A 24,123-nucleotide genomic window follows, 5' to 3' on the forward strand; every position below is an offset into this window, starting at 1 on the left:
AAGCAATTCTCCTGCCTCAGCCACCCCAGTAGCTGGGACCTCAGGTGTGTGCCACCACGCCCGGCTAATTTTTGTATTTCTAATAGAGGTGGTGTTTTGCCATGTTGCCCAGGCTGGTCTCGAACTCCTGGCCTCAAGAGATCCTCCCGCTTCACCTACCAAAGTGCTGGGATTACAGGTGTGCGCCACCACGCCCGGCCTAAATATAAAAATAATTTTTATATAGAAAATTTGTTTAAAATGTTGGTTACAAACATGTTCCGAATTCACTATTTTATAATTTGAAGGTTGAGGGAAGGAAAGACCACCTGACTCCTCATCTGACTGATCTGTGTATCAACACTAATATAAATTATCATGTGTTGATAGTTGTTTTTCTCTGCCAATACTCATCCAACAGTTTGCTGGTTTTACTGTATTAGAAAGATTACTGTTTTTCCAAGATAGATGGTACTATTTGAGATGAGGGATATTTCTCTTGGTTACTAATAAAATATCTTGAAGCAAACTGAATATTCCAAGCTTCTAATTTTCATTCTTAATTTTCTCCAGGTAGCCACTGAATCTCTTAGGAACGTAGGACTTTCTTCATTTTCTCCTTTGCTTCTTAGCATTCTACATCTCTTTGAGCCTTAAGTAATTATAGGGGAGCTGTATGTGACATCTCAGAGATTTCTCTTAAAGTCACTGGAAGCTAATAGAGAATGAAGGATGTGAAAGTAAACTCTGAATATGTATACTCAAGGAAACTATGTGATTATTTTGTTTCTGTTTGAGATATTTAATTTAGATGTTATTAGTACTAAGAAATCAAGGAATTTTTTTTTTAAACAAGGTAAATATTGATGGAAATGGTAACACTTAGATGGCGTTTGTGATTTTGCCTGCAGGGCTTCTGTGGCAGCTCCTGTGTGGGTACATCAGGCAAGAGGGCATTCGGTGTCTCCTTCTACTATGGACTAGAGTCATATTGTTTTAGAGCTGATGTATCTCTGGTTGTGCCTGTAGGGATAGCTGGTGGTAGAGGGGAAAGGGTCTTAACAGTAACTTGGTAACTGACTCCATGTTTGTAAGTGTAGTGATGGTCCACACTGCATTAATTGATGTAGTTATGTCTCTTTTAACTTAGCTGTCTTCTCTCTCTCTCTTTTGTCCTTGCAACTTACTTGTTGAAAGAATAACTAATTTTTTCGAGAGTTTCCCATGGTCTGGATTTTACTGATTTCATCTGTGTATTGTAGTTTAACAAGGTCTTCTGTTCAGTGCATTTCCATAAAACTGGTAGCCAAATCTAAGAGCTTGATTAGATTCAAGTCTGATTGTTTTTGGAAATAGGAAGAATGAACATTTTATATAAGTGGTGGTGTGTGCTTCTTGTTGCATTATTTTAAGAGACACGTAATGTCTGTTTTTTCCCTTTAGTGATGTTAACGTTGACTAGAGGATACAAGTGTTAGTTACCAAATGGTTTTAATAGCTATTGATAATCTTTGCCTAGATCTAGTATTTTATTGGTTGTTGCAAAATGCATTTTATCTTTGTTTTCATTTGTTAGCTAGAATTCTTAAAGAAGTACTTTCCTTTATTATTATTGCTTACCCTGAGGTACAATTCATATGGGAAAAGCAGGATACATGCCTGATTATTTCTCTTTATTTGTATGTTTTCAGATGAATTGGTTCATTGGCCAGTAAGATTTTCACTTCCCATATTATTAAGATGTTTGATGTCTATCAATACATTGCAGATCTTCCTTCTGGTGCTCACATTGTTCCATCCTTGCCAGTGGGAGCCTCTTAGTTGGTTTCTAAATTCTTTTGACACAACTACATTAGTCTTTAATAGTGTCCTTGTTTTGTGGTATGTTGAGATGTTCCTGGTTCATCTTGTACATTTTCTCCCCTAGAGTTGAAATTAGACATTTCTTCAGGGATTCCTGGTTTCTTAGTGAAAAATGGTGTTTAGATACCACAATCTGGGCATTGTGGGGGTGGTCATTACTACTGTATTGGTCATTGTTTCTGCATTTTATTGGTGGACAGAGCTACAGTTCTTTTCTGTTTGTTTAAGAGGAAATACATCATCACTTCATACTGATATTACCAATTACAATTTATAATTATGGGTTTTAACTTTTTCTATTTGTATGTTTGTATCTTTTTTTCTCCTGATGATTCAGGAAGAATCTTTAGGAATCAGAAAATCCTGATTCCTAATGATTAATAAAATTATACCTTTAATGTATTGTATAATACATAATAGTTTCAGAATAACAGAACCAATATGATTATTGAACATAAATTTTTATTGTAGTTATTTAGTTTTTAAGGGTATTCTAAGGATATACAATCAAATTACTGTATTTAAAAGTCAGTTGAAATAATTCTTTTCTCTGTAGTCAAGCATTATAGGTTAATTTGTTTCTGGGTTTTTTTTGTTTTTGTTTTTTGTTTTTTTTGGATTGTCATTTTGAAAATTTTTGCTAAATTTTATTTATAATTATATAACATATTTACATAGTTCCAAAATCAAATCCACAAAATCAGATATGTTCTGAGAAGTCTGTTTATCTATGACTCCAACAGTGTTCTGTCCTCCCTGATGGGTAATCTTTTTAATTTTTATTTCTCCCTTCATTTTTTAACATATAAGCAAATATGTATTTATTATATTTTACCTTTTTCTTAGATAAACGTAATATACAAACTGTTGTGCACTTTAATGTTTGGAAGGGGTAATTTTTAATTTGGTGGTTGTAAGTCTGGTGCTGGTAATACAGAAAGAAATAATAGCTGAAATGTGGTTTGTGTGTATAGAAGGAAATAGTTTATCTTAGATGGCTGCTTCTTCATAGTTGATTCATCTTCCTTTTTCCTCCAGATTTTGTACTTAACAGACTAGAAGCTGTAATTAGCTTTTATTGTTATCTCTCAAATTCATTCTCAAATGGATTATTATTTCTTAGATTGATTCCACTTTTTTTTCTGCCTGTTTCTTAGATTAATTGTTGCTACTGTTTTTTTTTCTTTTACTTTGGTGAGAAAAATTTGCTCTCATCTTGTCCTTTTTATGTTATTTTATGGATATCATGAATTATTTACCCAATGTTGTGACAATCTTCTGCTGACCTTTTATTTTCCCTCCTTGACCCGTCTTCAACCTAACAAGTTACTTCCAATTACATTGTTTCCATGAATACTCCTGCTGTCCACTTTATTTACTTTCTTTAGGCTGGCCCGGAATGCAGTTTCTGTTTTCCATTCCCATTTCACAAAATACCTTCCCTGTGAAATCCCCCAACCTTATCAGTTCAACATGGTTCCCATTTAGTATCTAAAAGCATTTAAAAGTTATTTAAAACCTAACAATATTAGTAGGGTCAGACAGTTTAGGAGAACAGTAGAGAACAAAGCGATACCAGTAATCCCACCACTGTACCACAATAGCACTTTCTATTTTCTATATTATTACCTTTTTACCCATGTGAATAATTTTTTTTTTTTTTTTTTGAGACTGAGTCTTGCCCTGTCGCCCACGCTGGAGTGCAGTGGTGCGATCTTGGCTCACTGCAGTCTCTGCCCCCCAGGTTCAAGCGATTCTCCTGCCTCAGCCTCCTGAGTAGCTGGGATTACAGGTGCGTGCCACCATGCCCCCCAAATTTTTGTATTTTTAGTAGAGAAGGGGTTTCACTATCTTGGTCAGGCTGGCCTTGAACTCCTGACCTCATGATCCACCTGCTTCAGCCTCCCAAAGTGCTGGGATTACAGGCGTGAGCCCCTGCACCTGGCCGTGAATAATATTTTTTACATATTTGGAATAAAAACTTCATATTCTATTTGGTAGCATGCTTTCTTCATATATCGTTGCTTTGTTAACATTATTCTATTTTTCTATAAATATTCAAATTATTTTCAGAGCTGTTTAATATTTTTATTATTGTTGCATAATTTATTAAGTTTATTATAATATATAATGTATAATAATTTATTAAATTATTATACATTGGGTATCTAGTGTGTTTCCAGGGTTTGATATTCTAGATTTAACTATAGTGAACATCTTTGTGAATTTAACTGAGCCTTCCATTTTCTTAGAACCAGCACTCAGAAGCAGGATTACCAAATAGAAGAATTGGAATTTTTTTGTAGAGTTTACTAAATACCATATTTTGTCCACGTGAACTATACCCTTTCAGAATATTTCATTAGTATATGGCCAGTATTAAGTCCTTATTCTTCTTGTTTAAAAAAAAAATGGGGCAGAGGGAATAATTTTGGCGGTTAAAGAAAAATTGAATAGCATACTGCTTAACCAGTAGAGTTTGATCATCCCTAATCCAAAAATCTGAAATCTGAAATGCTCTAAAATCTGAAGCTTTCTGAGTGCCAACTGATGCCACAAGTGGACAATTCCACACCTGACTTTATGTGGTAAATTGCAATTAAAACACAGGTGCACACCACACAGTTTATTCAGCGTTCCCAAGGGAAAAAAGACTCCTTCTGCCTTCTGTAGCAGTGATATATCTTTTCCTTGCACACCTGGATTCCCCTCACACAAGCACTCCCACAGAGGGTAATAAAATGGCATGTATGCAGGCTGGATGCACCAATAACAGGTTCCCCGCAATGCCCCACATGGGGCCAAGACCTATGTGCATCACTTACTGTGTTTTTTTGCTTATTTTCTGTTCTGTGGTGTAAAGATGTTGAAAATGTCCAAAAGGCCTGCAGATACCTCTGAGGGGTAATAGTGACAAGGACACAAGGAAGCATTTATGTTTATCTACAGCACAGAAAGACAAGCTGTTGGAGAAACTGGACAGTGGTGTTAAGTGTGCAGTGTGTTGCAGAAGAGTATGGTGTTGGAATGACTACCGTATATGACCTGAAGAAACAAAAGGATAAGCTATGGAAATTCTGTGCTGAAATCATGAACGGAAGTTAATGAAAAATAGAAAGCACAAAGCCAAAAATGAAGATCTCAATCACGTATTGAAAAAGTGGATCCATCAGCATTGTAGTGAACTTATGTCACTTAATGGTAATACTGGTCATGAAACAAGCAAAGATCTATCATGATGAACTAAAAATTGAAGGAAGCTGTGAATATTCAACAGGGCATTTGCAGAAATTTAAGAGGAGACACGGCATTACAGTTTTAAAAATTTGTGGTGATAAAGCATTTGTTGATGATGAAGCAGCAAGAAGTTCATTGACAAGTTTGCCAAAGTCACCGCTGGTGACTATCTTATACCAGAACAAGTCAGTAATGTTGATGAAACATCACTGTTTTGGTATTAATGCCCCAGAAAGACACTGGCTCTAGCAGATGAGACAGCCAATACAGGAATTAAGGATGCCAAGGACAGAATAACTGGGATGGGATGTGGTAATGTAGGAGGCACTCATAAGTGCTGTGATGGGCAAAAGCTTGCATTCTTGCTCTTTTTAAGGAGTGAATTTCTCACCAGTCTGTTATTATGGTAACAAAAAAGCATGTATTACTAGGGATATCTTTTCTGATTGGTTTCCAAACATCTTGTACCAGCAGCTTGTGCTCACTGCAGGGCAGCTGGACTGTGCAACAATGGCAAGATTTTATTTCTTGATGACTGTTCTCATCTTCCAGTTGAAATTCTCCTCAAAAACAATGTTTATGCCATGTACTTTCCCCCAGTGTGACTTTATTAATTCAGCCATGCGGCCAAGGTATCCTTAGACCAGTGAAGAGTTAATATAAAAATGCTTCTTGGGGGAGTGGCTGGCAAGATAGCCGAATAGGAACAGCTCTGGTCTGCAGCTCCCAGCGAGATCAACACAGAAGGCAGGTGATTTCTGCATTTCCAACTGAGGTACCTGGCTTATCTCACTGGGACTGGTTAGACAGTGGGTGTAGCCCATGGAGGGTGAGCCAAAGCAGGGTGGGGTGTTGCCTCACCCAGGAAGTGCAAGGAGTTGGGGAACTCCCTCCCCTAGCCAAGGGAAGCCATGAGGGACCCTGCTGTGAGGGACGGTGCATTCAGGCCCAGATACTGTGCTTTTCCCATGGTCTTTGCAACCCACAGACCAGGAGATTCCTTCGGGTGCCTACGCCACCAGGGCCCTGGGTTTCAAGCACAAAACTGGGCAGCTGTTTGGGCAGACACCAAGCTAGCTGCAGGAGGTTTTTTTGTTTTGTTTTGTTTTGATTTGTTTTGTTTTTGAGACAGAGTCTTGCTGTGTCACCCAGGCTGGAGTGCCATGGCGTGATCTTGGCTCACTGCAAGCTCTGCCTCCTGGGTTCACGCCATTGCCCTGCCTCAGCCTCTCAAGTAGCTGGGACTACAGGTGCCCGCCACCATGTCTGGCTAATTTTTTGTATTTTTAGTAGAGACGGGGTTTCATCATGTCAGCCAGGATGGTCTCGATCTCCTGACCTCGTGATCCGCCCACCTTGGCCTTCCAAAGTGCTGGGATTACAGGCGTGAGCGACCATGCCTGGCCAGGAGTTTTTGTTTTCCATACCCCAGTGGCACCTGGAACACCAGCGAGACAGAACCATTCACTCCCCTGGAAAGGGAGCTGCAGCCAGGGAGCCAGGTGGTCTATCTCAGCAGATCCCAACCCCATGGAGCCCAGCAAGCTAAGATCCACTGGCTTGAAATTCTCGCTGCCAGCACAGCAGTCTAAAGTCAACCTGGGATGCTTGAGCCTGGTGGGGGGAGGGGTATCCACCATTACTTAGGCTTGAGTAGGTGGCTTTTCCCCTCAGAGTGTAAAGAAAGCCACCAGGAAGTTCGAACTGGGCAGAGCCCACTGCAGCTCGTCAAAGCTGCTGTAGCCAGACTGCCTCTCTAGATTCCTCCTCTCTGGGCAGGGCATCTCTGAAAGAAAGTCAGCAGCCCCAGTCAGGGGCTTATAGGTAAAACTCCCATCTCCCTGGGACAGAGCACCTGGGGGAAGGGGTGGCTGTGGGCGCAGCTTCAGCAGACTTAAACGTTCCTGCCTGCCAGCTCTGAAGAGAGCAGCAGATCTCCCAGCACAACATTTGAGCTCTGCTAAGGGACAGACTGCCTCCTCAAGTGGATTCCTGACCTCCATGCCTCCTGACTGGGAGACACCTCCCAGCAGGGGTTGATAGACACCTCATGCAGGAGAGCTCTGGCTGGCATCTGGCAGGTGCCCCTCTGGGACGAAGCCTCCAGGGGAAGGAACAGGCAGCAATCTTTGCTGTTCTGCAGCCTCCACTGGTGATACCCAGGCAAACAGGGTCTGGAGTGGACCTCCAGCAAACTCCAGCAGACCTGCAGCAGGGGGGGGGCTGAGTGTTAGAAGGAAAACTAACAAACAGAAAGGAATAGCATCAACATCAACAAAAAGGATGTCCACACAGAAACCTCATCTAAAAGTCACCAACATCAAAGACCAAAGGTAGATAAATCCATGAAGATGAGGAAAAACCAGCGCAGAAAGGCCGAAAATTCCAAAAACCAGAATGCCTCTTCTCCTCCAAAGGATCATAACACCTCGCCAGCAAGGGAACAAAACTGGATGGAGAATGAGTTTGACGAATTGACAGAAGTAGGCGTCAGAAGGTGGATATTAACAAACCTCTCCGAGCTAAAGGAACATGTTCTAACCCAATGCAAGGAAACTAAGAACCTTGAAAAGAGGTTAGGGGAATTGCTAATTAGAATAATTAGTTTAGAGGAAAACATAAATGACTTGATGGAGCCAAAAAACACAGCACGAGAACTTTGTGAAGCATACACAAGTATCAATAGCCAAATCAACTAAGCGGGAGAAAGGATATCAGAGATTGAAGATCAACTTAATGAAATGAAACATGAAGAGAAGATTAGAGAAAAAAAGAATGAAAAGGAATGAACAAAGCCTCCAAGAAATATGGGACTATGTGAAAAGATCAAACCTACGTTTGATTGGTGCACCTGAAAGTGACAGGGAGAATGGAACCAAGTTGGGAAACACTCTTCAGAATATTATCCAGGAGAACTTCCCCAACCTAGCAAGACAGGCCAACATTCAAATTCAGGAAATACAGAGAACACCACAAAGATACTCCTCGAGAAGAGCAACCCCAAGACACATAATCGTCAGATTCACCAAGGTTGAAATGAAGGAAAAAATGTTAAGGGCAGCCAGAGAGAAAGGTCGGGTTACCCACAAAGGGAAGCCCATCAGACTAACAGCAGATCTCTCTGCAGAAACCCTACAAGCCAGAAGAGAGTGGGGGCCAAAATTGAACATTCTTAAAGAAAAGAATTTTCAACCCAGAATTTCATATCCAGCTAAACTAAGCTTCATAAGTGAAGGAGAAATAAAATCCTTCACAGGCAAGCAAATGCTGAGAGATTTTTGTCACCACCAGGCCTGCCTTACAAGAACTCCTGAAGGAAGCACTAAACATGGAAAGGAAAAACCAGTACCAGCCACTGCAAAAACATACCAAATTGTAAAGACCATTGACACTATGAAGAAACTGTATCAGCTAATGGACAAAATAACCAGCTGGCATCATAATGACAGGATCAGATTCACACATAACAATATTAACCTTAAATGCAAACAGGCTAAATGCCCCAATTAAAAAACACAGACTAGTAAATTGGATAAAGAGTCAAGACCCATCGGTGTGCTATATTCAGGAGACCCATCTCATGTGAAAGACACACATAGGCTCAAAATAAAGGGATGGAGGAATATTTACCAAGCAAATGGAAAGCAAAAAAAAGCAAGGATTGCAATCCTAGTCTCTGATAAAACAGACTTTAAACCAACAAAGATCAAAAAAGACCAAGAAGGGCATTACATAATGGTAAAGAGATCAATGCAACAAGAAGAGCTAACTATCCTAAATATATATGCACCCAATACAGGAGCACCCAGATTAACAAAGCAAGTTCTTAGAGATCTACAAAGAGACTTAGACTCCCACACAATAGTAGTGGGAGACTTTAACACCCCACTGTCAATATTAGAAAGATGAACGAGACAGAAAATTAACAAGGATATTCAGGACTTGAACTCAGCCTTGGACCAAGTGGACCTAATAGACATCTACAGAACTCTCCACCCCAAATCAACAGAATATACATTCTTCTCAGCACCACATCACACTTATTCTAAAATTGACCACATAATTGGAAGTAAAACACTTCTCAGCAAATGCAAAAGAATGGAAATCATAACAGTCTCTCAGACCACAGGGCAATCAAATTATAATTTAGGATTAAGAAACTCACTCAAACCTGCACAACTACATGGAAACTGAACAACCTGCTCCTGAATGACTACTGGGTAAATAATGAAATTAAGGCAGAAATAAATAAGTTCTTTGAAACCAAGAAGAACAAAGACACAGTGTACCAGAATCTCTGGGACACAGGCTAAAGCATGTTCAGAGGGAAATTTGTAGCACTAAATGTCCACAGGAGAAAGCAGGAAAGATCTAAAATTCACGCCCTAACATCACAATTAAAAGAACTAGAGAAGCAAGAGCAAACACATTCAAAAGCTAGCAGAAGTCAAGAAATAACTAAGATCAGAGCAGAACTGAAGGAGATAGAGACACGAAAAACCCTTCAAAAAATCAACGAATCCAGGAGCTGGTTTTTTGAAAAGATTAACAATATAGAAAGACTGCTAGCCAGTCTAATAAAGAAGAAAAGAGAGAAGAATCAAATAGACACAATAAAAAATGATAAAGAGAATATTACCACTGATCCCACAGAAATACAAACTACTGTCAGAGAATACTATAAACACCTCTACGCAAATAAACTAGAAAATCTAGAAGAAGGCCAGGCGCAGTGGCTCATGCCTGTAATCCCAGCACTTTGGGAGGCCAAGGCAGGCAGATCCCCTGAGGTCGGGAGTTCGAGACCAGCCTGACCAACATGGAGAAACCCCGTCTCTACTAAAAATACAAAAAGTTAGCTGGGCATGGTGGCACATGCCTGTAATCCCTGCTACTCAGGAGGCTGAGGCAGGAGAATTGCTTGAACCTGGAAGGTGGAGGTTGTGGAGATTGCGCCATTGCACACCCAGCCTGGGTAACAAGAGCAAAACTCCGTCTCAAAAAAAAAAAAAAAAAACCTAGAAGAAATGGATAAATATCTGGACACATACACCCTCCCAAGACTAAACCAGGAAGAAGTCAAATCCCTGAATGAATCAATAACAAGTTGTGAAATTGAGGCAGTAATTAATAGCCTACCAACCAAAAAAAGCCCAGGACCTGACGGATTCACAGCCAAATTCTACCAGAGGTACAAAGAGGAGCTGGTACCATTCCTTCTGAAACTATTCCAAACAATAGAAAAAGAGGGACTCCTTCCTAACTCATTTTATGAGGCCAGCATCATTCTGATACCAAAACCCAGCAGAGACACAACAAGAAGAAAATTTCAGGCCAATATCCCTGATGAACATCAATGAAAAAATCCTCAATAAAATCCTGGGAAACTGAATCCAGCAGCACATCAAAAAGCTTATCCACCACGATCAAAATGGCTTCATCCCTGGGATGCAAGGCTGGTTCAACATATGCAAATCAATAAACATAATCCATCACATAAACAGAGCCAATGACAAAAACCACATGCTTATCTCAATAGATACAGAAAAGGCCTTTGACAAAATTCAACACCCCTTCATGCTTAAAACTCTCAATAAACTGGGTATTGATGGAACGTATCTCAAAATAATAAAAGCTATTTGTCACAAACCCACAGCCAATATCATACTGAATGGGCAAAAGCTGGAAGCATTCCCTTTGAAAACCAGTACAAGACAAGAATGCCCTCTCTCACCACTCCTATTCAACATAGTATTGGAAGTTCTGGCCAGGGCAATCAGGCAAGAGAAAGAAATAAAGGGTATTCAATAAAGGGTATTCAAATTGGAAGAGAGGAAGTCCATGTGGAGAAATTGGAACACTTTTACCCTGTTGGTGGGAGTGTAAATTGGTTCAATGATTGTGGAAGACGGTGTGGCAATTCTTCAAGGATCTAGAACCAGAAATACCATTTGACCCAGCAATCCCATTACTGGGCATATACCCAAAGGATTATACATCATGCTACTATAAAGACACATGCACATGTATGTTTATTGCAGCCCTGTTCACAATAGCAAAGACTTGGAACCCACCCAAATGCCCATCAGTGGTAGACTGGATAAAGAAAGTGTGGCACATATACACCATGGAATACTATGCAGCCATAAAAGAGGATGATTTCATGTCCTTTGTGGGGACACGGATGAAGCTGGAAACCATCATTCTTGGCAAACTAACACAGGAGCAGAAAACCAAACACCACATATTCTCACTCATAAGTGGGAGTTGAACAATGAGAATACATGGACACAGGGAGGGGAACATCACACACTGGGGCCTGTTGGGGGGTGGGGGGCAAGGGGAGGGATAACATTAGGAGAAATAACCAATGTAGATGACAGGTTGTTGGGTGCAGCAAAGCACCATGGCACGTGTATACTTATGTGACAAACCTGCATGTTCTGCACATCTATCCCAGAACTTAAAATATAATTAAAAAATGCTTTCTTGAACAGCATACTAACAGCAGTGAACAGAGGCATGAGTGTGGACGATTTTCAAAAAGAGTTTAACATGAAGGATGCCATGTATGCTGTTGCCAATGCTTGGAACATAGTATCTAAAGACAAAGTTGTGCATGTCTGGCACAACCTCTGGCCTGGGACTATGTTTAGTGATGATGATCAAAGTAGTGACTTTGAAGGATCTTGTATGTCAAATGAGAAAAAAATGATCTCTGACCTCTCCTCCTTACATTTGCAAAAAAAATATACCTTCAGAGTCTGTCTGGAAGGTGGGTGAAGTGGATATTTAAGAAGTTTTTAACGTCCATAATGAGGCTCCAGTTACTCCAGTTGACTGATAGTGAAATAGCCAAAATGGTTCTGAATCAAGGTGGTCATAATAGTGATGATGAAGATGACATTAACACTGCAGGAAAAAGTCCCATACATGACATGGTGAAAATGTGTGATGATCTTACTGAAGGACTAGAGCAGTGATCATTTATAACAGAATAAGAAATCATGTCAGTTTATACAATCAGAGAGAAAATTCTAAAGCAAAAACTGTTGTTAATAAGACAGATGAGGCTGGGTGCAGTGGCTCACGCCTGTAATCCCAGCACTTTGGGAGGCTGAGGCGGGCAGATCACTAGACCAGGAGATCGAGACCATCCTGGCTAACACGGTGAAACCCTGTCTCTACTAAACAAAATACAAAAACTAGCTGGGCCTGGTGGCGGGCGCCTGTAGTCCCAGCTACTCAGGAGGCTGAGGCAGGAGAATGGCGTGAACCGGGGAGGTGGAGCTTGCAGTGAGCTGAGATGGCGCCACTGCACTGCAGCCTGGGCGACAGAGTCTCCTGGTCTCTCATCTGCTTCTGATGCTTCTTATTACCTAAAAACAAACACAGAAACAAAAACAGGATACAGTAACCTTTTAATCAAAACACAACATCATAGGTATAGACTGAAAGCCTGTCTTCATTTGTTCTTGCTCTTGTTTAACAGCTGATACAAGTATTCTGGTGATACTACTGTGCTGCTAGGTTACCCTGAACATATTATTTTTTAACTGTATCAGTAGTATGTAATATTTTTTACTGTTAGATACTTATGTGTAAGTAAGTGTAAGAAAATAATTGCTTATCAGTAGCATACAAGTTCAGAGTCAGGAATGGTGGTGATACCTAACAACCGCAGATCGTCCACATGGGTGCCCAAGATAGTGACACCTTTGCTTTCTGATGGTTGTGTATACAAACTTTGCACAAAATTATTTAAAATATTTTATAAAGTTTATCTTCAGGCTGTGTATAAGGTTTATGTGAAACATAAATGAATTTCATGTTTCGACTTGGGTCACATCCCCGAGATACCTTGTTATGCCTATGGAGATATTCCCAAATCTGGAAAAGATTCAAAATATGAAACACTTATGGTCCCAAGCATTTTGGATAAGTGATACTCAAACTTTATATAATTTTACACCTGATTTTTTTCTTTAATATCTATGAGTATAACACAAAACACAGGTAATGTTTTTAACATTTATGCATCATCTTTCCCCTTCACTTACATGACTTTTTAAAAAATGTTCTTTGAACTTCATATTTCTCTAGGGCTCGTGTTAAAAACTCTGAGTATTTCATATTTATTCAAAATTACCAATGTAGCCTGAACCACAGTTCTTCCAAACATGGATTAATGTCTTTGTTTCAGTAATATTCACAGTAGCCCATTTTTTTGTGTGTATTTAAATGTTTCATAAATTTAGGCTGGGTGCATTGGCTCATGCCTGTAATCCCAACACTTTGGGAGGCCAAAGAGGGAGGGTTGTTTGAAGCTCGTAGTTCAACATCGGCCTGGGCAACATAGCATGACCTCATCTCTACAAAAAATACAAAAATTAGCCAGGCGTGGTGGTGTGCACCTGTAATCCTAGCTACTTGGGAAGCCTGAGTCAGGAGGATTGCTTGAGCCCAGGATTTGGAGGCCGCATTGAGCCATGATTGTGCCACTGCACTCTAGCCTGGGCATTAAAACAAGACTGTCTCAAAAACAAAAACAAAGTTTAATAAAGTTATTGTTACAGAGCCCATGGATTATTTATGCTATTTTTTTTTGTTTTTTATTTTTTAGCTGGATCTGGAGATTCTTATATGGATTGTTAATATCCAAACTTACTTGCAAAATATGATGTGATTGAATGAATATCTTTACGTAAATCTGCATTGATCGAGTGATTGGTTTTTCACAATAAAATTTATTTTCTCACAAAACCAGAAGTCCAGAAGGGAGGCCTAAGTTAGGCATTAGCTCATTTGAGCCATCAAGGAATTTCTTTTCACCTTTCTCTTTGCTTTTCTTGGTATATTGGCTTTTTTCTTGGGTAATTCTCATCTTGGGCAAGTTGAGTACATTTCAGGTTCTACATCTAGCTGTGACAATGTCAGGGAAAGAAGAGACAATTCCCTTCTGTGGGTCTGTTTTAGGAAACAAAAAATCTTTCCTAGAAGTCTTCCATGAGATTCTCCTTATATTATGCTGGCCACAACTGTGCCACATGTCCTACCTAAACTAGTTCTTTGCAAAAGTAATGGGGCCACCATAACTGGCTTAGATCAATTAGGAATTGCCTGTATGGCTGGCTTAGGGTCAGCCCTCTGAAAGTACATGCCAATGCCTTGTGGATTCTTCGGGAAAGAAAACAGGTTCTATTAGAAAAGAGGAGGGCAGAGGAGAAAGGAAATTAGACAGGCAACCAAGAGTGTATGCTGCATTTGATTATTTAATAAATGGTTTTAGAACAATTGACTTTTCATTTGGTTCTGTGCATGTCCATGTTACTTGGTTGTTGGACTTGATCAGATTCTTCTTGTTTTCACCTTTTTTTTTTTTTTGGTCTACTTGTTATGTCAGTTACTGAAAGGGAAGTGTAAAAATCTCTAACTATATTTGTGGCTTTGTACATTTCTCCCTTTAATTCTGTCAGTTTTTATACACACACACTTAGGATTATTGTGTCTTCTTGATGGATTAACCCCCTTTTCATTATGAACCATTCCTTTTTATCTCTGGTAACCCTTGATGTTATCACCGGTGTTTCCATGTCCGCCTTTTCTGATGTTAATATAGCCACTCCAACTTTCTTATGATTACTATTTGCTTGATGTATCTTTTTTTTTTTCGAGATGGAGTCTTGCTCTATTACCCAGGCTGGAATACAGTGGCGTGATTTTGGCTCACTGCAACCTCCGCCTCCTAGGTCCCAGTGATTCTCCTGCCTCAGCCTCCTGAGTAGCTGGGAATATGGTCGTGTATCACCACACACCACCATGTCTGACTAATTTTTGTATTTTTAGTAGAGTCAGCATTTCACCATGTTGGCCAGGCTGGTCTCGAACTCCTGACCTCTGGTGATCCATCCACCCCGGCCTCCCAAAGTGCTGGGATTAAAGGCGCGAGCCACCATGCCCAGCCTACTTGATGTGTCTTTTTTTCGTTATTGTATTCTTAACCCATCTGTGCCTTTGTATTTAAAATATATCTCTTATGAACATTGTATAGTTAGGTCTTTTTTTCCAGTCTGATAATCTCTGACCTTTAATTGGAAGGTGTAGTCCATTTACATTTAATATTAATTATCAGTAGGATTGAGTTTAAGTCTGTCATTTTGACAATTGTTTTTATTTGTCTCATATGTTCCTTGTTCCTTTTCATCTCTTTTCCAGTCTTCTTTTAGATTTATTGCTTTTTTTTTTTTAAGGATTCCATTTTATTTCCTCCACTCGGTAGCTACACTTAAAAAAAAATAGTTGCTCTAGAGTAGGGTTCTCAACCTCCACATTGTTGACATTCTTGACCAGATAATTTTTTGTTCTTGAGGTTGACCTGTGCATTATAAACCTGACCTCTACCCACTAGGTGCCAGTAGCATATGCCCCCCACCCCTGTTATGAAAATAAAAAATGTCTCCAGTGATTGTCAGATATCCCGTGGGATGAGGAGAGGCAGAAAAATTACTATTGGTTGAGAATCCAGCTTTAGAGCTTACAGTATGCATTTTCAATTTATAACAGTCTACCTTGAAATAATATACTATTTCATGTATTGTGTTAGAATCTTAAAAGAGTATTTCTATTTCCTCTCTCCCTTCCTTGTGCTATGGTTGTCATATGCTTTAATTCTATATGTATTTATAAACTTCACATTGCCTTGTTAATCTTTTTGCTTCAAATAGGTGATTTTCTTTTAAAGAAATTACAAAAGAGGGGAAAACATGTCTTTTAGGTTTACCAGGTTCATCTTATACTTTTCCTATTCCAGCCTTGGAATCAGTCATTTTTTCAAGAAGTCTTGGTTTCTTATAGTAGAAAGTAATAATTAGAAGCTAAGATCTGGGTGCTGGATATGCTCATTGCTAGGGGGTGTGTGTGTGTGTGTGTAAACACATGTACATCTGTATTTTCATATATTAAAAGCTGAGTTCATAGTGATACATCCAATTTCAATCAAACATTGCATGTTAACTTGTTTCCTCTCTCTATTAGTGAAAAACCTAACTTCTATTATCTTGAATATACTTGTATATCAGTTTCCTGATATGTGACCAATCTCACGTCATTGCTGTTGTTGCCTCCTCCCCTATGCAGATGCTGTCCTCATTCCTCTCAGGCTCTGACTGCATACTCCTACTTCAGCCCAGCTGAGTTCTTCTTCTTCTTTTTTCTTTTTTTTTTTTTTTAAGAGATGGGGGTCTTACTCTGGCACCTAAGCTGGAGTATAGTGTCATGATCATGGCTCACTGCAGTCTCTAACTCCTATGCTCAAGGCTTCCTCCCACCTCAGCCTCCTGAGTAGCTGGGACTACAGGTGTATGCTGCCATGCCCGACTTTTTTTGTTTGTTTTTTTGTAGAGACAGGGTCTTGCTATGTTGACCGGGGTGCTCTTGAACTCCTGACCTCAAGTGGTCCTCCTGCCTAACCTCCCAAAGTGCTGAGATTATAGGCATGAGCCACCGTGTCCAGCCCTGCCTGAGTTCTGACACCTTCCCTCAGCTACCCCTTTGCATGGATGCCTATCTCAACCTGGTCAGCTCTGACAGCCATGCCAGCTGGCCCTCCTAGGCAGAAGCCCTCACCCAGTTTGGACTCTGTACTCACCCTAGCCACCCTTTCCTATGGATACCCTGCTGAACCTTTGAGATCCTGTGCTAGGTAGCTCACACTCATGGAAGCCCACTTTATCCCACTTAGGTTCTAACTTTACATGCTGGGTTATCCCATGAACTCTTCTCAGTGTAGATGCTCTCCTTCTCCTACTGTGGCTCCCATGGTAAGCCAGTCTCCAGAGTGAGCTCTGACACCTCATGCTAGACCACTCTTCTGCTTAGCTGCCTAGCTGTTCATCCTGCTTTATACCACCAGATGGCTTTAGTATGTAATTGTTTGGGTAGCTAAGGGGGATGGAAGAGGAAGAAGACCTTGTACTTGTTAAAACGAAACATTTATTAGTTTGTAATGATAGACTTGTGTGATCATTTGATTGTCTTCTCTGACCTTTCTTAAGGTAGAGACTGTTCCATGGATACAAAATAGTTTTCCCAGGATCTAGCATAAAGTATGTACTCAAGTTTTTATTGAATAAATAAATATTCAGAAAGATTAAGTACTTTAATCAGGTCATACAGCTATTATGTTTTTATGTGTTGAAGACACGGATTTAAATACACTTCTGGTTGGGCACAGTGGCTCACGCCTATAATCCCAGCACTTTGGGAGGCCAAGGCCAGCGGATCACTTGAGGTCAGGAGTTTGAGAGCAGCCTGGCCAAAATGGTGAAACCTCTAGTCTACTAAAAATACAAAAATTAGCCATACATGGTGCTGCGTGCCTGTAATCCCAGCTGATCGGGAGTCTGAGGCAGGAGAATCACTTGAACCGGGAGGCAGAGGTTGCAGTGAGTTGAGATCACGCCACTGCACTCCAGCCTGGGCCACAGAGTGAGACTCCATCTCATAAATAAATAAATAAAATAAATACAATTCTCTGATTACAAAAATAAATACAAGCATCCTGAATGCTTTCACATCAGATACTTTTCCTGTATAAAAGTATATGGAAATCATAGTGATGGCAGTGGTGGCCCATCTGGTAGCTGCTGCAGAGATGCTGCAGTGGGGGAGGCGTCGCCAGGGCTGCCCATTCCACAGAGCCCACAGGGAGCCAGGAACAGATAGGAACCCTACTCTCTTCTGAGTTGGCAGGGCAGGAGCCCTGCCCTCCTGGGTGCAGCTCCAGTGGGTGCAGTGGACTCCAGGTGAAGTCCTCAGACTTAGAACCCAAGTGGGATAAAGTGGGCTTCCATGAGTGTGAGCTACCTGGCACACACTCAGGTGGAGTGAGAAGTTAACAGGGCTTTTTTTGGCCCGCCCATGGCCGCCCATGGACCAATCAGCATGCACTTCCTCCCTGCTGAGCCCATGAAAACCCTGGACTTAGCCAGACTCCAACAGACTGGGGAAAACCTGCCTGTGGAAAGGAGCTACCCACTGTGGGTCACCTCCCCACGCAGACCTGGGCATCCCTGTGCTCTCAGGGGCCAGGGAAGCCCCCCCTTCCCTTGCAGTCTCCGAAGTGCCTGCTCCTGCTGTCTGCTCCGGTTTCAGAGCAAAGTTGAGGCCTAGCCTGGGTGCTGTTACCACCCAGCTGGGTGCACACCACTTGGGGTGGCACTGACGTGCCAGCCCCCTGCCGCCTGAACCTTCCCCCCCCAGACTTTGGGTGCCAATGAGCACGGGAAGGAGGCCAAAGGGGGTCGAGGGTGGGTTGATGCGGGCCTGCAGGCGCCCCTTCCCGGAACAGCCTGGGCTCTGTGATTGATGGCAGCAGGAGGCAGACAGGCTCCTGAGTGGAAAGGGGCGGGTCCTGGTGAGGTCCCACCCTCAAACCAGGGATGGCCTGAAGCATGGGATCTGGGCTGTCAGTTTCAGGTGGAGTCGAGAGTGGTGTGAGAAGTTACAGGGCTTTTTCCGGTCCATTGGCCACCCATGGACCAATTAGCATGCACTTTCTCACTACTGAACCCATGAAAACCCCTGACACAACCAGACTCCAACAGACGTGAGGAAGACCTGCCTGTGGAAAGGAGCTACCCACTGTGGGTCTTCTCTCTGCTGAAAGCTGAACACTCGTTCAGGAGACCTTCTTGTAGAAAGGAGCTACTCGCTTTGGATCTCCTGAGAGCTGTTCTGTTGCTCAGTGAAGCTCCTCTCCGCCTTGCTTACCATCCAGTTGTCCGAGTACTTCATTCTTCCTGGATGCGAGGCAAGAACTGGGGACCCGCCAAATGCCGGGACTGAAAGAGCTGTAACAAGCAGGGCTGAAACATGTTCCCCTGCTCCCCATGTTACCAGTGACAAGGAGGAGAGAAGAGCTGCAGCCCTTCGGGGAGCCCAGACCTAGGGGCTCCCCAAGCCTGGGCTCTGATACCCTCTTTGGGACTCTGTGGTTCTGGTGTCTCCAAGCTTTCGGGCGTCACTGTGTTCTCGTTCAGATGCAGATGCCCACAGCAGAAGCTGTGTACGGTACATCTGGTCCAGCCGCAGCCTCGCATGTAGCTGGCATCTCTGCCAGTGCCTGGAGCTGCCCGCCCCACTGCAGCAGCTGGCATCTGCACCTGGCTCACTGTTGACAGGTGTGGGATCCGGGCCGGTAGCACGAGCCAGGCACCGCCTGCAGGGACAAGTGGGCAGAACGAGCCCAGTGGGCGCAGGCAATACTCAGGTAGAAGGTGCCGCCGGCCACAGACATTTCTGGCTGACATAGTGACACCCCAGAGATCCCGTGACAATAGTTTAGTTAGGGAGTTACCCATGTACATGATTATCTTCATTTAATATAAGACCATACATTATGTGTGCCATATAAAGTTTAATGCTTTAGGTAGTATAAAAATATCTTTCACTTGGATAACTTTATATTCATTGAGTCATAAAATGTTGGCACTGAAAGAGGCTCCAGAGATAGTCTAGTTCAGCACAACCAAGCAATACAGAACATACATGTTACTAGTATTCAGGAAGGAGTGAGGAACTATGTAAGTAATGGAAGTAAGCCTTCCAGGTGATTCTGACTACCTTGCCTGCCTGCCTGCCCTCCCTCTCTCCCTCCCTCCCTCCCTCCCTCCCTCCCTCCCTTCCTCCCTTCCTTCCTTCCTTCCTTTCCTTCCTTTCCTTTCCTTCCTTTCCTTTTCTTCTGTCACCCAGGCTGGAGTGCAGTAACGCCATCTCGGTTCACTGCAACCTCCGCCTGCCAGGTTCAAGTGATTCTCCTGCCTCACCTTCCCGAGTAGCTGGGATTACAGGTGTGTGCCACCGTGCCTGGCTAATTTTTGTATTTTTAGTAGAGATGGTGTCTCACTATGTTGGCCAGGCTGGTCTTAAACTCCTGACTTCAGGTGATATGCCTGCCTCAGCCTCCCAAAGTGTTGGGATTACAGGCGTGAGCCACTGCGCCCAGCCTTCTTGCCTCAAAGTGTCTCTCAGTCTGTGATTGATCTTGATCTGCACAACAGCTCTTAGAGACACAGGGCAAGGAAAAATTCAACAAATGAGGATGCTGAGGTCTAGAGAGTCGTAGCGACTTCCCAAGTTTTATCCTCCATCTTTATCATTCTCTAGAGACATTTTACATAAGAACGTGATATTATTTAAAACCTTTTCTGTAATACAGTGTATTTGTCATGGTGAGGATGTGGTAGAGAAAGGTGTGAAAAAACATCCTAAGTACTTGAGAATTAGGCTATTAGTTTCTTTTTATTGTTTCAGCATGCTTAAAAAGTTAATATGATGAGTTATATTCCAGGTTCTCTCAGGCATATTAATTTATTGATGGATAATAGTCCTTTTAGATAGTTGATGAATTCAGAAAAATTACAGATGAAAAACCTGCGAGAGGGAAGAATATCTGAAACTCATACATCTTTAGTGGAAGTTACTAGTACTCCTTACCTATGTATGCTTGCTAATATTAGAATCCCACTGAAAAGAACCTCATATAATCAGAATCTTTTTGCTGTGGATATGTTGAGTATGCCAATTTACAACTTTTCATTTGATTATTTAATGATTTGGAGTTCTTAGGATATGACTTTTTCTGTTTTTATTAAAAATTTTTTTCCTCTTCACCATTCTCAGAGAAAAGGAAATTACTTTATCTTGTTCAAAAGATGAATGTGAGTTATTTCATGGATACTGTTTAAATTGGCTGATTAGAACCTGAAAAATAATTTTTGAAAAATATATAACATATAAATAAGATTCAAAAATTAATAAAATTGCTTTGTTCTTATATTATTCACACTGAGAACCTACATTTTCTAATAGAAAATCTATTAAGAGACAGGTCTGGGAACATCCTGTCTGATAATTTGTTTCTTTCATTGTCACTCTTCACCAAGGGAAAATCAGTTCATTTTTAAAGTCTGAGAACAATGGTTACCTCCCTTGAAGAGTTTGAAGACTAGATATCAAATATGTAAGGTGCCACACATTTTATCTGACACTTACTAGGTGCTCAATAAATTGTACTTTTTGTTGATTTCCCTATTCTTTAAACTATTATCTGCTATAATAACCAGAAGTAACTTTAATTTTGCTTTCCTATCAAATTCTCTTTTCCCTTACTCCTTTTCTACAGGTGTATCTACATCAGCAATCAAAATGGCATCAACCAGACTTCCTTCTCCCAAAAGCTTAGTGAGTGCCCCAACTCAGATTCTTGCACAGTTCCCTAAACAACATCAACAGTCTCCTAAGCAGCAGTTATATCAAGTGCAACAGCAGACACAGCAGCAAGTGGCCCAGCCTTCTCCAGTATCTCATCAGCAACAGCCTCAGCAGTCTCCTTTGCCACCTGGTATTAAACCTACCATCCAAATCAAACAGGAATCAGGTAACTGGAAAATGTTTATAAGATATGGTAATTCTTCTTTATTCACCAGTTTTTTTAGTCTTCCCATCCATGAACATTGTATGTCTCTTCATTTATTTAGGTCTTTGACTTTTTCATCAATGTTTTACAGCTTTCAGCATATAGATTCTGTATATGTTTTGTTAGATTTGTACCTAAGCATTTCATTTTCTTGTTGTGATTATAATTGGTATTATGATTTTAATTTCAATGTCTACATGTTTTTTGTTAGTATATAAAATTAGTGTTGATCTTGTATCCTTTGACCTTGCTGAACTCACTTGTTCTCAGAGTATTTACATAGATTCCTTGGGATTTTCTGTATATGCAACTATGTCATCTATAAATAGGGACAGTTTTGTTTCTTCCTTTCCAATCAATTGCTGTTTATTTCTTTTTCTTGTTTTATTTTATTGTCAAGAACTTCCAATACTATGCTGAATGAATGAGAGTGAGGAAAGTGGACATCCTTGCTTTGTTCCTAATCTTAAGGAGAAAACATTCAGTTTTTCACCATTAAGTACAATACCAGCTGTAGGCTTTTTATAGATGCTCTTTATCAGGTTGATGGAGTGCACTTCTGCTACTAGTTTTTGGGGAGTTTTTATCATGAATGAGTGTTGGATTTTGTCAAGTGCTTTTTCTGTTCAATTAAGTTTTTTCTTGTTTAGTCTATTGATATGCTGGATTATATTGATTGATTTTCTGTTAAACCAGCCTTGCATATTTGAAATAAATCCCACTTGGTCATGATATATAATTTTTTAAAATACATTACTGGATTCAATTTGTCTCTCTATTCATGAGACATTTTGGTCTGTAGTATTCTTATTTTATACTGCCTTTGTCTGATTTTGGTCAGGATAATACTGGCCTCATAAAATGAGTTTGGAATTATTTATTTCCTTTCTACTTTTTGGAAAAGACTGTGTAAGATTGATGTTAATTCTTTAAATGTTCAGTAGAATTCTCCAATGAAGCCATCTGGGCCCGGAGAGTTCTGTTTTTAGAAGCTTTTAATTGATGAATTCCATTTCTTTATTGGTTATGGGACTTTTCAGATTATCTGTTTCATCTTGGTTTTGGTAGTTTGTGGTTTTGAGGAATTGATCCATTTCTTCTAAGTTGTCAAATTTTTAAGTGTAAATTTGCTTGTAGTAGTTCCTTACTATTCGTTTAATGGCTATAGGATCGATATTAATGTCCTGTTTCATTTCTGATATTGGTGGTTTGTATCTTCTCTTTCTTTGTCAGATTTGCTATTTATTGCATTCAAAAATTTATTGAATTTTTTAAGAACTAGATTTTTGTTTCATTGATTTTTCCTTTGCTTTTCTGTTTTTAATTTTATTATCTTTATTATTTCTGTCCTACTTTCTTTAGGTTTATTTTGCTCTTCTAATTTCTTGAGGTGGGAACTTAGATTATTGATTCAAGACATACTCTCTTTTCTAATTACTTAGCATTTAGTTCCATCTATGTAAAGACATTGGTCACAAATTTCTCTTGGCACTATGTTAGCTGGCTTCCACATATTTTAATATTTTCTGTTTTCATTTTTATTCAATTTTTTTGTGTAAGACTTCTTTGACCCATGGATTATTTAGAATTGTGTTGCTTAATTTCTAATGGAGATTTTTCTGGGTTGGTTTGTTTGTTTGTTTTGCTGTTGATTTCTAATTTGATTTCATTATGGTCTGAGAACACACTCTGTATCATTTCAGTTCTTTTACATTTATTGAGGTTTGTTTTTTCACCCACAATATGTTTTACTTTGGTGGGTGGTCCATGGTGCTTGTAAAATATCTATGCTGCTGATGTTGGGTGGAGTATTCTATATATGTATATCAACTAGATTCTGTTGGTTGATTATGTTGTTCAGTTCTCCTATATCTATGCTGAATTTTCTGCATAGTAGTTCTATCAGTTGATGGGAGTGAGGTAATAAAGTCCCCAACTAATTGTTGGATTCTAGTACTGCGAAAACAGCTCTCTCAGTTTTTGCTACATGTATTATATTTTGATATATCTATTGTTTGATGCATACGTATTTAGAAACATTGTCTTCCTAGTATGTTGATCCTGTCTCATTATGTAGCGTTCCTTTTTTTTTCTGCAATTAATTCTCTATTTTTTTAAATATAAAGGCTGATTTTTAAAAATTTCCATTCTTAAAATTTAATTCCAATTTAACTTGTAAAGTCTGCCATATAAACTAAATGATGATAACTAGCCTGCATTAGTATATTTAGTGCATGTAATAGAGAACATAATATTGACTGGAGGGGAGTGAGTTCTATTGCCTTGTAAAGTATACTTTATCTGTAATTAATATAGCCACTCCTATTTTCTTTTTATTCATGTTCACATAGTGTATTTTTTTCTCATCCTGTTACTGTCAACGTACTTATATTATTGTATTTGAAGTGAGTTTCTTGTAGACAGCATACAGTGTAGTTATATATTTTTATATCAACTTTGCCAATAACTTTTTGTTTTGTTTTTGAGACAGAGTCTCGCTTTGTCACCCAGGCTGGAGTGCAGTGGCACAATCTCGGCTCGCTGCAACCTCTGCCTCCTGGGTTTAA

The 24,123-nt window shown here is 40.2% G+C and overlaps 1 protein-coding gene across 28 annotated transcripts in view; it reads left to right on the forward strand.

Moving 5' to 3' along the window:
- EMSY (EMSY transcriptional repressor, BRCA2 interacting) overlaps window positions 1-24,123 on the forward strand; it is a 110,429-nt gene that overhangs the window by 30,675 nt on the left and 55,631 nt on the right. For all 28 annotated transcript variants that reach the window (XM_055282988.2, XM_055282994.2, XM_055282998.2 and 25 more), the window contains one exon: window positions 21,263-21,517. In XM_055282988.2, the coding sequence (XP_055138963.1) occupies window positions 21,263-21,517 (255 nt within the window). The remainder of the gene's footprint in view (window positions 1-21,262; window positions 21,518-24,123) is intronic.

Source organism: Symphalangus syndactylus, chromosome 6 (genome assembly GCF_028878055.3).
Source record: "Symphalangus syndactylus isolate Jambi chromosome 6, NHGRI_mSymSyn1-v2.1_pri, whole genome shotgun sequence".
In the NCBI taxonomy this organism is placed as follows: domain Eukaryota; kingdom Metazoa; phylum Chordata; class Mammalia; order Primates; family Hylobatidae; genus Symphalangus; species Symphalangus syndactylus.